The sequence below is a fragment of the Falco cherrug genome, chromosome 5 (genome assembly GCF_023634085.1).
Source record: "Falco cherrug isolate bFalChe1 chromosome 5, bFalChe1.pri, whole genome shotgun sequence".
In the NCBI taxonomy this organism is placed as follows: domain Eukaryota; kingdom Metazoa; phylum Chordata; class Aves; order Falconiformes; family Falconidae; genus Falco; species Falco cherrug.
Genome location: NC_073701.1, coordinates 82,699,307 through 82,714,305, shown reverse-complemented (window position 1 = coordinate 82,714,305; position 14,999 = coordinate 82,699,307). Strand labels below are relative to the sequence as shown.

At 42.9% G+C, this 14,999-nt stretch overlaps 1 protein-coding gene across 3 annotated transcripts in view; it reads left to right on the top strand.

Moving 5' to 3' along the window:
• The first annotated feature begins 1,344 nt into the window (after positions 1–1,344).
• Positions 1,345–14,999, top strand: part of AASS (aminoadipate-semialdehyde synthase) — a 31,460-nt gene continuing 17,805 nt past the window's right edge. Inside the window, exons 1-14 of one of the 3 annotated variants that reach the window (XM_055711047.1) lie at positions 1,345–1,482; positions 3,524–3,747; positions 4,888–5,064; positions 5,718–5,802; positions 6,539–6,606; positions 6,717–6,863; positions 7,824–7,902; positions 7,995–8,122; positions 8,288–8,436; positions 9,635–9,757; positions 9,907–10,018; positions 10,547–10,606; positions 10,700–10,767; positions 14,580–14,701. In XM_055711047.1, coding sequence (XP_055567022.1) covers positions 3,532–3,747; positions 4,888–5,064; positions 5,718–5,802; positions 6,539–6,606; positions 6,717–6,863; positions 7,824–7,902; positions 7,995–8,122; positions 8,288–8,436; positions 9,635–9,757; positions 9,907–10,018; positions 10,547–10,606; positions 10,700–10,767; positions 14,580–14,701 — 1,534 coding nt within the window. In that variant the 5' untranslated portion in view covers positions 1,345–1,482; positions 3,524–3,531. Of the gene's footprint in view, positions 1,483–1,528; positions 1,869–3,523; positions 3,748–4,887; positions 5,065–5,717; positions 5,803–6,538; positions 6,607–6,716; positions 6,864–7,823; positions 7,903–7,994; positions 8,123–8,287; positions 8,437–9,634; positions 9,758–9,906; positions 10,019–10,546; positions 10,607–10,699; positions 10,768–14,579; positions 14,702–14,999 lie in introns of those variants that run through there. The other 2 variants (XM_005441776.4, XM_027809022.2) reach the window with 2 other exon arrangements.

Below are 14,999 nucleotides of genomic sequence, written 5' to 3'. Positions count from 1 at the left end.
CCAGGTCTCATTCCCTAACACTCACCTCCCCATATCATTTGTATTATAGTAGCAAACCCGAACTGCAGCTTAAGCCTTGCTGCTGTTTGCCAGCTCTCCTGTCCTGCCCTGGTGAGTTAGGAAACTACTTGGATCTAATCCAGGGAACTGAAGTCAGATTATCATTGTCAGTTGAATGTTGCCTCCAGAAGCAGGAGGACGAGGTGAGGGAAAAGTTCATGGTCATAAAATGAAAAAAAAGGGCACGTTTTAAGGAAAAGTGAGGTAACTATAAGGGGAAAGTAATCTATGAAGAAGGACCTCTAAAGCATGTAGTGGCAGTATTGTCAAAATTCAACTGTCTTTTAAGAGGTCAAGTGGTAGTGGCTAGTACAGGTGGCGCAGGGTGCACCACGGCTCCGACTTCTTCCTCATCACAGCAAGAACTTGCTGTGGCAAAGTTGGATGTAGACAAATTCTCCTCAGACCCTTTAGTCCTTGTGGCTTCTGCTGGGTTCAGTCAGGACGCCTCATGTTCTCGCACGCTGTAGCCATGTCCTCACATCTGCTAACAGAGGCTGGTAACAGCAGCTCCATCTCCGCCTCGGAGGCTCGCGGAGGTGTACTTTCCGCAGTGTGCAGCCTGCCTTTCTCTGACAGGAAAGCTCTTCTTCACCCCACAAACCTATGTGACTCTGGTTTTGCTTTCGTTTCTTAGATCTAATAAATCTCGTGATTTACAGCTATGACACCCCATTATTATTTATGAGAAGCAAACTTAGCAGTGGAAGTGCATCACAAAGGACCTAAATCGAGGGCCGAGTTCCAGCTGAACAATGGCACCAGTGTAAGTAACAACTCAAGTGTCGCATCTATCCGGTGGGCAAAACCAGTTTCCTGTGCTACCTTACAGACACCCGAAAGCACATGGTGACTGCGCACACGTCAATGCTTTGAGGCGGTGTGCAGGAGGCGGTGTGCGGGAGGGCGAGCAGGTGGCGAGGGGCCCGGGCAGGGCTGTGGCGGGTCAGGCGCGGCCTGTGCGCGGCCTCGCCCCGGGCACGGCGCGGGGCAGGCCCGGTGCGGGGCAGGCCCGGTGCGGGGCGCGGCGGGGCCAGCTGCACCCGCGGGGCGCTGTGAGGGCCCGTGGTGCCGGTGGGGGGGCCCTGCCGGGCCACGCGTGGGGCTGCCCGCGGCGCAGGGGCTGCGCAGGCCGCGCCGCCGCCCGCTGCCCCCTGCCCGGGCCGCCGCCGGCGGAGCGGGGGGTGGGGGGGAGGGGGCCCCGCAGCCTTCCAGGAACTGGGGGCGGTGAGGGGCCGTGCCGGCGCCCGCCGTGACGCCGCGGCCGGGGCCCTCCCGATTGGCGGGCAGCGGAGGGTGTAGCCGGAGGGCGCCTCGCGGTTGGCTGCCGCCCTGGGCGTGTCGTGTCTCCGGCTGCTCGTCGGCCGGAGGAGGGAGGCGGGCGGAGGGCCCAGCCTGCCCCGCCGCCCCGCTCGCCCTGAGGTAGGTGCCGCGCTGCCCGCCGCCCCGCTGCGCCGCCCGGCCTGGTGCCGTCCCCGCGGGCAGCCTTTGCCGGCCAGGCGGCCGCTCCGCCCCGGCCTGCCGCGGCCGGTGCCTCCCGCTCGCTGCGCTTCTCCCTCAGGCCCGCTGCCTGCGCCTCCCGGCCTCGCTTGCGGGGACTTTTCTTCCACGCGTCGCCCCTCCAGGCGGGGGGCTGGGGGGGGCTGAGGGGGCCGCGGCCGCCGGCTCTGGGGCGCGAAACGCGCAGGCAGCGCCGGGCGCTGTGGTTCGGCTGGGTCTCAGGCAGTACGCGGAGGCACAGGTGGGCAGTGTGAGCGTATCGGGCTCGCTTGGGACAGCAGCACGACCAGGCGGTGTGCCGCAGCCAGGTGCGTTGCTGTTACCCGGTTCTGCCTTTGCTGTGTTGCCCAGCGCAGTTTTAGCCTCGGTGAGACCGGGAGGTGTGGGGAAGAGCCCCCCAGCGCGGGTGACGGAGCCGCGGTGCGCTCGGCTCCCTCGGGCGGCCGACGTGCTGAGCGGGCCCGGGGGCTCGCTGGCTCCACGGGCTTGGCATTCTAAAGTTACTTTCACCTCTGCAACAGAGTTATCAGTGTCTCTGTGGCTAAGCCTGAGCACACACAGGGAGGCAGGGGAATGAACTTCTGGCCTGTCAGAGGTCACGGGGAATGTTTGCTGACTGCCCTCCTTCCCCCCTTCCCATGCTGGAAGTGCAGGGCAGCCTGGTGCCTCCTGAAAGCAGCATTTTTTGTCGTGTAGGACTCCTCTGTGAGAGGGAAATTTGCTTCACTGCAGGCCTGGGTATGAGGTGCGGTGCATTGGTGTGAACTGCTGTCATCGTTACGTTTTAGCATGCGGTAATAGTGACAATGTGTGACAAGACTGCCTGTGTTTTTGAGAGATACTGAGGATCCTTTTAGCATGCTGAAGTGCAGTGTTGTAACTCCAACTTCTGTATGGTAACTTCTGCTGGTGGACAAATCTAGCGATGGTAGGAAGGTCACACTTGGAGCTAACACAGAGGACTGACTGTGTGCTTCTGTTTGTGCCTTCCTCTTTCTGTTATGGAAGCCTGGAGTTAACTAGGACCTCTTAAGGTTTTAGATGTATAGGGGTTTTACAAGACTAAGACATGAAGACAAACAGGATTTTCCAAATAAGTCAGATACAGGGATTCTTGTAATTATCAATTAAAATATCTTTGGAAACAAAGTTCATATCTTTGAAGCCTCTATCTGTCTTTGAGTTCCACATCTTTCAATCGCATAAATATCTGAAGTCCTTAGGCTCCTAGGTATTTGCTGCTGGACCTGTGCAGAGCCCTTGCCATTCACAGCAGAGCTGAGCAGTGGCGTATATGCTTCACTGGGAGTGAAGAGGAAAGAGGAAGTAAAGGGATCATCCTCTGCATTGGGGTTGTCCTAATGAAACTTTTCCAGTTTGGATAAAATTTTTAATAGGAAGAAAACCTGTCGCTCCTGGCCGCATATATGCTTGACTGCCAAGTGGTAGTTAAGAGTCTGGTCCTTATCTTCCATCTTCAGTGTGTGTAAGAATTAGCTATATAAAAATACTTAACATTAGTCTTATGTATTGGGCTTTCTCTTTTAATCAACTCCTTGCATTATAGCCTGTGTTCTGCTTACTTTCTGTGTGCTTGTTACTTCTTACTGTTTTTGATGCAAGCTTTGATAAGTGCTTGGTCTTTGCATGTTTATGTTGGCAAATGAATTTAATTGACGTCTTTAAGATTCCAGCAAATTTTTGTACATTGAACACATTAAAAGCCTTCCTTTACAGTAGTACCAACAATTTGTTTCTGTAATGACATCCCACCAGACTGAGATGCAACAAAGTAAGCTGAAAGTAAATTCTTGTCTCTCAAAAGTAGGCTGTAACTAGAGTATAAAGTATCTGGTTTGTGTTTTACAGCAGATGTTAAAGGAGACCAGAAGTTTTGCACAAACAAGGTTTGAATCGTACATATACATGCATTATTTTACTACTTTGTCTTTGCTGTCATCAGGCTTTACCATGCTTCGAGCCTTTAGTCACACAGATGGTAGGTGTGTGTTTCATCATGCTTCTAAGCGTTGGCATCATCGTAAGTCTGTGCTGGCAATCAGGAGAGAAGATGTTAATGCGTGGGAAAGAAGAGCACCTCTAGCACCAAAGCATGTTAAGGAATTGACACAGATGGGGTACAAGGTCTTGGTGCAGCCATCAAACCGGAGAGCCATCCATGAAAAGGTAAGGTCCCATTTTGAGTTAGATAAGCAAAACCATAGTTCAGTTATTAACCATAGTACAGGAAAAATAATATTCAAAGTTTATACATGAGAAAACATATTGTTAATGTTGTCATGAAATGAGGAGCCGTCGTGTCCTAGTGGAGAGAAGGAGGAGTAGTTTGTTTAGCCTTTTAATGTAATGTTGGCACACTGCTGGGTTTTTGGAGTTGTTTTAATTGATTTCTTGCCATTTCATCTGTGTCTGAAGAAGTTCTAGGTGCTCTTGAAGTAGGAACTTGGGAATTCATTTAACATTGGTGGGTTTGTCTTCTGTTTGTACGGAGGCAACACAAAAAAATAAGCATATTTAAAAAACCAGGAGAAAGAACAAATCTGGTGAATCCCATTCCTGCTTCAATCCTGTTCCTCATGTAAAATGAGAAGAGAGGGTTTTTTTCTTTAATGCTGTGAGGTTCAGAACTAAGAGCTTTTACAGTTCTTATAGCAGGTGTAATACTCTGCTGTAAGGTATCTGAGCCAACATAAAATTGAAATGTAAGTAGGGGATTAGTGATCGCGTGTAGATATCACCTTTTAATGAAGGCACAGAGCTGGTTTTCACTGAAGTACATATCACACTAGGTACACAACTATGATATTGAAGCTGGAATTTTAATATGTTTTTGAGGTAAGGGAGAACAAAAATAAATTTCGATCTGGAAAAAGAATCTTTTAGAAGTTGCTCTTCAGCTTGGACTTAGTTTTACACAATTTTATAAAATCACATGTCATCAGTCTTCAGATTAGTTTGTCAGACTTCTCTAAACTTATTTTGAAGTATTTCAACACATTACAGAGGACTGTTTATTGCAATACTATAAGATACTTTAAATGTAGTAAAATGTCCCTTTTGTAGTCAGTGAAGGATTTTACTAACACGTGATTTGTTTTGGTCTTGTACAATAGGGTATGAGCATGGAAATTCAATTTGATATTTGACACTCCTTTTGATAAAGAGGTTTATGAATCTATCACATGCAGTAACTTGTGTCTGCTTTGTAGGATTATCTGTTTGTGCTCTGTTTTAGTTGCTTATGTGCTGAGATCTGAATATGAAAAAAAACACAGAAAAATTTACTTTGATTTTTCTGTTTCATAGGATTATGTCAAAGCAGGTGGCATTATTCAAGAAGATATTTCCGAGGCTTCTCTGATAGTAGGTGTGAAGAGACCTCCAGAGGACAAACTAATCCCTAAAAAGAACTATGCCTTCTTCTCTCACACTATTAAAGCCCAAGAGGCAAACATGCCCCTTTTGGATGAGATTCTGAGACAGGTAAATTAAGTCGTAGTGAAGGCAATTGGCTGTTAGCATGGGGTGGAAACTGCATTTAATGCTGAAGTGTGATCAGAAGCTTGCTGCTTGGTATGGTTACTTGCAGCATGCATATTTGTAGACAGCTAGTGAGGACTGTTTTCAGTATCCTTTTCTGGAGCTGACTATTTCTTGCTCAGCGGATCTCGTGTATGCAGTGCTACTCTGTTTATGTGTGTGAGGCAGGTGAGTTGCGAGCATGGTGTGTGCTTAAGAGAGTTTCATGCTGGATGAGCATGAAGGCTTGTTGGAAAGTTATTAAGTTAGAGCATGTGTTCGTTGTTACAGAGGGAGGCAGCCAGTTCACTCAGAAATGAGCAGCCTCTTGGCAGAGGATGTGTGTGAATGGGTCTGCAGCAGCTGGAGTGGCATGTTGGGGAGCTTTGTGCCAAGAGTGCGCAGGTGGTGCAGAGACTCTTTAAAACAAGAATTCAGTGCAAATTTTCGGGTTTTATTTTTACACTTAAATCTTGTTACGAATTTCTCTTATACGCCCAGCAGCCTCTATCACAAAGGATGACAAAGGCATACGAAAAGGTAGTTCCTAGGGGAGCAACGTGCCACTGACTGCATTCACTGAAAATTTTAATACTCAGTTTGCTATGTATTTTCAGGAAATTCGACTGTTTGACTATGAAAAAATGGTTGATCATAAAGGAATGCGAGTTGTGGCCTTTGGAAAGTGGGCTGGTGTAGCAGGTATAGTGCACAAAGTAAAGGCAGGCTTGCAACGAGTAACTTTTTGTAATACTTCTGGTTGTCTACGTTTCCTGAAAGTTGAGGCTCCAAATGCATTTTTAACTGCATTTTTAACTCTTGCTTTTAAGTGCTTTTTTCCATTCTGTTTTGTGCTCCCTACTTTTGATGACACTACATGTCAAATAGTCCTGTGGATTCGTGGCAAATCTATTAATTTATGTTGTCTTGAAGTCCCATCTGTCTCTTCAACTAACCTGAGGTGGACTAAATATCAGGAGATCAACTGAATAGGCTTTTGAAAGAAATGGCTGCTGTCAGTCCTGCAAGTTTGAACATGTTTGTCACTCTGTTACTCATTTACACTGATTTTTGTGAGGCATGGTTCTCACACCTTTCTACTGAATTTCTGTTCTGTTTCTTCAGAAGACTCTTCTTATTATGTCCTTCTTTGGAATCTGGTGATGTGGATGCATCTCGTAAAAGGATATCTGAGTAATAAATAGTGCAGAAATGCATAATGTGGGCCAAGAGGAAGTTTAAGGTCGTGACCTTCTATTGAATTTCTCCTTCCCTGGTTTTATGTAGACTTTCTTTAGAAGTAAAGTATTAATATTAAAAGATGAGCAAAGTATCTAGGATGATTTTAGACTTCAGTCAGTCTCTGTGGTTTTTAGCTGTGCATATTCATAATTAATACTGATGGTCTGATTTTACTTTTTTTTTTTTTTATCAATAGGAATGATCAACATCCTACATGGATTAGGATTACGATTTTTAGCCCTGGGACATAACACTCCCTTCATGGTAAGAGTATATGTGTATGTATTTTCTTTAGCAAAATGACATTTGGGCATCTGCTAATTATCTGTATTTGAATATAGAAAACGTCTTGATGTCTGTGCCTTTGATTTCAGCACATTGGGATGGCACATAACTACAGGAATAGCAGCCAGGCTGTGCAGGCAGTACGGGATGCTGGATATGAAATTTCACTGGGATTGATGCCAAAGTCAGTTGGGCCCTTAACATTTGTATTTACAGGCACTGGTAATGTTTCTAAGGTAGGCGTTATGTCTTCAAGATAAAACGCTATATTATTTTTGATAGAAATTCTTGGCGTTTGATATATATCAGGTTAAATTGGTTGATGGGTTCATTTTGTTTGGACTTCAGGTTTTCCTTTGCCACTAAGAGTTTTTAAGTACCCTAAACTAATGCCTTTAAGGTGAGATCATGCCTGACAAGGCTGACCATGCTAACTTCTTATCATGAAAGATGGCTTAAGTCTTACTGCTCCTCTCTCTTTTCCCACCAGCATGATTTTTGTCTCCCTCTCTCCCCTCTGTTGACTCTGGGCTCACAAAGTATGTTGAATCACCCCATTAAAGGATGGGGAAATAGTTTTATTTTCTAATACTCACTGAGTTTTTCTATCTGTTTTTGTAGCACTGACTTGGTTTACACGTACTAGACTTGAGAGCTATTTCTATGACATAGGGGAAAGGCTTACTCCTGGTTTTGGCAACAAAGATGAGTTAACTAGGCTCCAGATAGAAAGTGAAATCACTGACTGTGTAAACATGTGCTTTTTGGACAAAAGGATGGCATGTCTGAAAGGCTTGTGTTCTATGATCACGGCTCATTGGGAAAGTCATCTTGAAGTTCTTTGCCTTTAGAACAGCCTGGTTGGTGAGAGGTGGCTTCAGGGTTCTTCCCTAAAGAGAAACTGCTCCTCAGAGTGGCAGCAAAACCATCTGTTGTGGCTGAGCTGAGGCCTTCCAGCTCTGCCTTTAGAAATATAAACTAGGCATTGGACTGGGGCTTAGGCATACTGCAGTAATGGGGAATTGTTTTGGCTAAGTGGGGGTATGTGTGAAACAGTTTGTACATCTCTTGAGTAAGTTCTCTGCCAGGACTGTCAAAATGTGGCATTTTTGTATTTGTTTTCACACACCAAATGAGCAGTGTTACACTACCTTTGTATTCTCTGCTCATTCTGAATCCTGCTTCATGGTTTGCAGGGTGCTCAAGAAATGTTCAATGCTCTCCCATGTGAGTTTGTGGAGCCACATGAGTTAAAGGAAGTTTCCAGATCTGGAGGTATGGTGTGACAATAAAGTTACTGAAAACGCTGGAACCCTTTTTGTCCAAGTATAACAGCTATATTTGATTTATTTTTTTTTTTACCTCAGACCTCAGAAAAGTCTATGGGACAGTGTTAAGTCGTCACCATCATCTTGTAAGGAAACGTGATGGACTATATGATCCTGTAGATTATGATAAACATCCAGAACTGTATACTTCTCGCTTTAACACTGATGTGAGCATCTCTTCTGTTCTTATTTGAAAGGTTTTCTACAGTGTTGGTATTCACTACACCTTTGCATATTCATCAGTTAAGAGAGCATTCATTTACAACACTAGACCAGGTGCTTTCAGCTTCTTAAGTGCTTAGTTACATCAAGCATCTTAACTTTCTTTGCAGATTGCACCCTACACAACTTGTTTAATTAATGGCATATACTGGGAACAACATACTCCTCGCTTGTTAAGCCGACAGGATGCTCAGAAGCTTCTGGTGCCAGTTAGATCTGCTACTGGTTCAACAGAGGGTTGTCCTGAGTTGCCACACAAGTAAGAGACCTCAGTTCACTTGTAACCATTCTGCAGCACCATGATTAAGTTGTAGTGTTAGGCAGTTTCATCACAGTATCTACCAAAGGATTCTGTTTCTTACATTGTTCCTCTTGCATGTTGCACAATGCCCCATTGATTTTGCTTTTGTTCTTCTGCGCTTTGCACTGTTTTTTTTACAGTTTGGAGTTTTTGGAAACATCACAGTACAAATTATTGACAAGTGTCAGCTGTCTTTCTGCAAAGGTAGTTCTGCCATTGGTCCTTGTGTGGAATCCAATATAAACAGCATGGCATCTGGGAAACGTACCTACTGCACTCTTTTAAGTTTCTATGCCGGAATAAGAGTTTATTGGTTAAGTTCTTCCTACCCTGTCATTTGGCTTGTACAATTTCAATCACTGTTCCTTAATACCTCTGATTTCTGCAGCAGGTAGTGGAAAAGCTTCACAACCCTGTATAGCTTTAAGGATGGAAAATGGGGTGCATGTCTCCTTTCAGTGTGGGTGAGAGCTACCCGTTCTCTAATAGCCCTGTGTAGTAGTTCTCTGGGAGATTGGCCTGGGAATGGATTTGCGGAGGATATGGCAATGTTTTCTGGTGAGGAAGCAGGCCATTGTCTCTTATCTGCCAACTCTTGACACCTTTCACCATCACGTGGCAGCATCACATGACAAATAAAGAATTTAAGTGTTAACCTTGAGTGGAGCTAGAGGTTGTGAGTTAGGCTATGAATGCTCCACCTGCACCAGCTATCTGTGAACTGAAACGAGGCAGCCATTTCTTTAGGTTTCCCTTTATGACAGTAAAGTTATTCTAGTGCAGGACAGCCTAGTGACAGCTTGGGGGAATTGGTAGATGGATAATGAATGGGAGGTGTTGACAGGACATCGAGTACAGAGAAAAAATGGTGGATCTGTGGATTCTCCTGGTCTTAGAGAAGTTACACATGAAATATGGATCCTGTTGATGCAAATGGAAATCTTACGACTCCAGTAGGGCCAGATTGCCATTATGTTTCTGGATGTCATTGTTTGTGTTGTGTTGACTTCTGAATTGGTTAAGATGAGTGAAACTACAAGTCTCATAGATCTCATGTTTCTTTTATTTCCTGTTCACTTGTGATCTTTTATACCTATGTTTCTTAGTAATTTGGATAATGCTCTATTCCTTTGTCTCTTTTGCTTAATCACTTTAGACTTCTGGCAATATGTGACATTTCAGCAGACACTGGAGGATCTATAGAATTTATGACGGAGTGTACAACAATTGACAGTCCATTTTGTATGTATGATGCTGACCAGCATATTATTCATGACAGGTGGGAGAGCCTTTAGTTTTTATTGCTTTCCTCTCTAATTTCTACAGTGAAACATTATACTGAAAAAATGTGCTTTTAAAACACTTCTGAAAGGTGGTACACTTTCAGGTACCAGGAGTAGTTTAGAAGAGCTGTGATCTCTTTTTCAGTGTTGAAGGCTCTGGGATTCTGATGTGTTCCATCGACAATCTGCCAGCTCAGCTTCCTATAGAAGCAACAGAGTACTTTGGCGATATGCTTTTCCCCTATATTGAAGAGATGGTAAGGTCTTATGTGTCCAACAAGAAGGTAAAAGGCTCGGACTTTGGTCTGCTTGTTTGGTGCTTTTCTGGTCTCCTGTATACATTCAAAAGGAATCTGCTGTAGAACATAACTGACTTTGTACTTCTGAAAAAAAAAAAAAAGCTTTCTAAGCCTTGAGGCCATACAAACAAGAGCAACACGTGAATGAGACACTAGTGACCTGAATGTCTTGGGGATTTGTCAAGAACACTTTCTGTAGGCAGGAAACAGGCTCTGGCAGGTAGTTCGTGTTTCCTGGACCCTGCAGTAGATGTCTAAATCTGATTTTCTTGGGGCACTCGGCAGTTACGCACAATCAGACTGCTGTTTGCATTCCTGCATTTTCGTAAAAGTCAAATGCCACTGATCGGGGCCAGGAGAATTTCAGATCTACAAGATATTGGTATTGTTGCATGCATTTGAATGTTGCTTAAAATCTTGATGGTTTACTCTGAAAAAAATTACGGGAAATAAAATGACCTAATTTGAAATAACTTATTTCCGTAGCTGTTATCAGAAGGCTCAGAACCTCTTGAAAGCCAGAATTACTCATCTGTTGTTCGAGATGTAAGTTTTGCAATTTGGCACTCTGCTTGTCTTCCTCTGCTTTAAAATGTACATGTACAAAACCCCCTCAAAATTTGTTTCATTTATTTCTAGGCAGTGATTGCATCCAATGGCTCGCTGACAGCTAAGTACGAATATATCCAGAAACTGAGGGAGAGCAGGTAAATGTATAGCTTCTTAGAGTTTATTTGGTTCAGGATTTTAAAAAACTTGTCTGTATTCTATCTCCCCTTTTGCAGTTATGTACTGTTGTGTTTTGGTGGAATACTGCTATGTTGCACTGTGTCTAAATGTCTCCTAGCTTGATGACTTCCTTCTTCACGCACATTGCCTAAATAAGTAACGTGTTAGTAACTTATATTGAAGTTGAGAAAGTGGTCATTTTTCTCTTAAGTTATGAAGACTGTTTTACCAGAGGCAGAAAACAGCCATGTGCCAGTATTATTCTGTTACTCCTTGCCCTTCTAAAACGAATGTAACATACAGTCCTTTGAAAGGTATGGCTGAAAGGAAAAGGCTCTCTAGTATACCTTGAACCTAGTTTCCTCGGGTATGGCTCAAGTGCTGTGCTGTATAGCATTGTTCTGTGACTGGATGTATTCAGGAGCCTCTGTGAGACTCTCAGACTTTTCATTATGTTCCTGTAGCTACAGCTTTAGCTACCACTTCATCTGTACCCTGTCTCAGTAGTTATCCGCCAGTGGTAACATGAAAGAAGTTGAGTGGATTAAGCTGACAGAAGCATAAATAACCTGGATATCCCTTCTCTTCCCCTTGTTCCCTATTGTTAGCAAACACCTACTGTTCACCTATGAAAAGTATTGATTTGACAATATGTGGGTACCTCTGGTTGCATGTTCATGGTCCATGCCAGCTGCGCTGTACATCATATAAAAGTTGAAATCGGTCTGACCACAAGTACTGCATGCACTATGCACTGAAAGCATAGTGTGTTGACTTCTGCATGCTAAACTTCTCCAGTTTCCTTTGGGAGTTCTGGTTATGAATTTGTGCATGATGAACTATAGATGTGTTTTCCACCCAAAGTAACATGCTGTTTGCCTCTCCAAGATTTCAGCTCACAGTGATTTTTGTCATGTGCTGTTTGGTACACAACCTCAAGAGGCTGTCTCAGTAACAAATTTTTGTAATTCTTACACAGCACGATAATCTGGTTGGGTTTTTTTCTTTTTTCATGGTTTTGTGTGAACTACCCTGAGAAGCTGGAGACTTCATTCCCAAAGGGTTTTTTCTGGGTAGATTTTTGATATTTCTGCATACCTGTGTTGCATGTGATGTTCAGTTGTTCATTGGTGTTGCTTACTTAGCTGTCAGAACAGCAAGACCTGCTAACAATACCCTTTGCAGGCTTTGGAGATAGTGCAAATGAAAGCACTGCTTAAGTTGCGATGATTTAGCTAGAGATCGGCTCTTCTTTAGACTCTGTAGGAATTACATGGCTTGTGTTATTACTCTAACAAAGCATTATGCTGTGTCTAGTTTAGTTTCTGAGGGCTCTATTTAGACTAATTGCTTACCCTTTGGAAGTTTGTGAGCATTTCAGGCATAGGATAGCCAGACTGCATGAGCTGAACTGTCCTGAGCGCCATTAGAATGCAGGAGCAGTTTGATTTACTGAGGTTTTTTTCCATCTTTTCACCTTTACTTGCTTCAAACCTGCTACCAGTTTCTCATCCCCACTTCCATTAACAATGTGGGCCTCTAAGTATTACTGTTATTTGTTCATAAATGATTCAGTTATGTTAATCTAAACTTGTATGTAGAGAAGAGGCATAATCTGAAATGTTCTTTTCTGGGACTGTGTAGATTCTGTTCCCCCTCTTGTAGGGTTATTTGGTAGCTCATGTTTGTCCCTCTTCTAGAGCAGACATGCTGTGTTTGATCCAAGTGTGACCTCATTCTGGAGACTGGAAAAGTTTTTAATAAATACAAGTTTGATTGTAAAATCCACCTTTCTTTCATATAGGAAGTCTCTTCATCAACACTGTTGCTCCAAGCTCCTGCATACCACTACTGCTCCCTATAAGTAAAGGATGGAGAGGAGTTCTTTCTTTTCCCTTGGCCATAAGGGTGTAGCTGTGGAAGATGCTTTATTAGAATTGATAGTAGTAGTAGTAGTAGTAGTAGGGTCCTTGGGTTTGTCATGTGAAAGGATATGATGGGCTTAGGAGGCTTTCTGTGAATAGATTAAATAATGATTTAACTTTTTTTAAAAAATCAAATCTGTAAAACTTGTACAAAGGTCAAAATGTGCAGTAATCTATAGCAATAATTTAGATATATTAGTGGTGATACATTGGAACGTCCTTCAGATTTAATGAACTGAAATTAATGACTTTAAAAAAAAATAATTAAGCCTGAAAGTAGAGGAAGGGAGGATGGAATATCTGGAATTGTGGAGAGTTATTTAAGCTTTACAAATACTTAGACACAGTTAGTAGGCTGGAACGTGCTTCAGGCAGATGATACAGATGTATATGGTACTGATTTAACTCTCTTCACTCAGAGTAGTCTTTCAAGGCTATTGTTTGAGGCCTTGTTTCGTACTTATGGTACTCAGGTACTTCATGCCATGCTTCAGGTCATACAGTACCACTCTTGTCATGCTGTTAGGTATTGCTCTGGCAGGCTGCAACACCATCCTTCATTATTATGGCTGGTTTTGAACTGAAAAAATGCAACCAAAAATTGACTTATGGATGCCATGTGGAGCCCCCAAAAGGTCTGAACCAAACATTATTTAGTAGACATATGGTTAGTCCTCTTCTAAGGACTATAGCTTTAAGTAAAGTGGACCTGGAGCTTGCAGCTAGAGGTCAGGATTCTTTCTTTGGCTTAATCCACACTGCAGTGTATGCCTGTAGATAGGCTTAGTAGATAAAGGGGAAATTGAGGAACTTGCTGATGCGTGATAAATCTGTATCTTTGAAGGTCCTGCCTATTTATTGAAATCTGTTTTCAGGTTATGGGATAAGAAAAAGCCAAACCTCGTTCTCCATTAATTAGGTTAAACAACAGGGCAATGACCAGCATCCTTTCCTTCAACGATAAAAAGTGCTTTAAGAAATTAGTTTTTATCTGCACAATGGTGATATTTTAGACAAAGAGTTTTACAATCCTGATTTTACAACTTAATGCAAATTTAAGCTAAAAGGAAAAATAATTGTAAACAACCAAAATGTGGTTTTCTACTATACTTTATGCATTTATGAAAGCAGATTTAAACAACTGCTGAACTACGTTTTTCTGGTTGGCAAAAAGAAATGCAAAATCTGATGTGAATACATTTTATATTGAAAGTCAACAGGAGAGCTGCTTAAATTTATTTCCGAGAGTAGTAGAGGCTGGGTTGAAATACTCAGTGATGGTTTTCAAATCTGAGTTCTTACCTGCAAACAGGATTTTTTAATTGGGCATTTACTTTTATTTGACTTTTATTGACTGTCATATTTGTATGATGGACTAACATGAACCTAGTATAGCTTACCTAAAATGCGCTTTCACCAGCATGGTGTTGCGTACTGTAACAGTACCTGTGATGCAAAGGGAGCGAGGCAGAACCTGGAATCCCTTTTTCACAGCCCAGCATGAGAGTCAGCTTGGTGGTCCTCAAGTGATCAGGTTACAGTAATTTGGCCATGGGGAGAAATGAGAGTGACAACTGAGGAAGAATTTATTTAACAGCCAGTAGCAACTGGAGAAGCAGTGGAGATGTTGATGGCTTTGATGATGTTTATAGTAGAGGAAAGAAACTAGAAGTTAGGCAGCAGAAGTGAAGCATGATGGAAGCAGTACTAAACAGTCTTGGGTTAGATAGCCAGGAACTTGACTCTTGGTCTGAATAGAGTTCTTGGTTTGTTGTCTTAGTAAAACATACTTATTCTGTAAGCTTTAGCAGCTTACAGTTTCCTTCTTCTGTGTGGTTTTTAATTTTGCCTGTAACACCTCATAGGGAACACGCTCAGTCACTGAAGATGGGTAATAAGAAGAGGGTTTTATTGCTCGGATCCGGCTATGTTTCTGGCCCCGTACTTGAATATCTCACTAGAGATTCCAGTGTTGGCATCACAGTTGGTATGTAAGACTTTGCTTGTTTTTCATTGAAAAATTTTGTCTTATTTAGGTTCTGTCACACTAGCAGGTTTTTCTCATAAGTAATAAATGGATCTGGTTCTAAGAACCGATAAAGAAAATCTTTGTTATTATGCACAGCAGAAAAGGATTCTGTATCTTTGTGATCATTTTGCGTTTGTGTAATTCATTTGAAAATGACATAGCCACATTAAAAGTTTACTGTTTGCATGTGTAACCTGTAGGGAAATTAGAAGTATTTGCTTTAGGCTTGGGATTGGTTTTATAGCTAGTCAGTCAC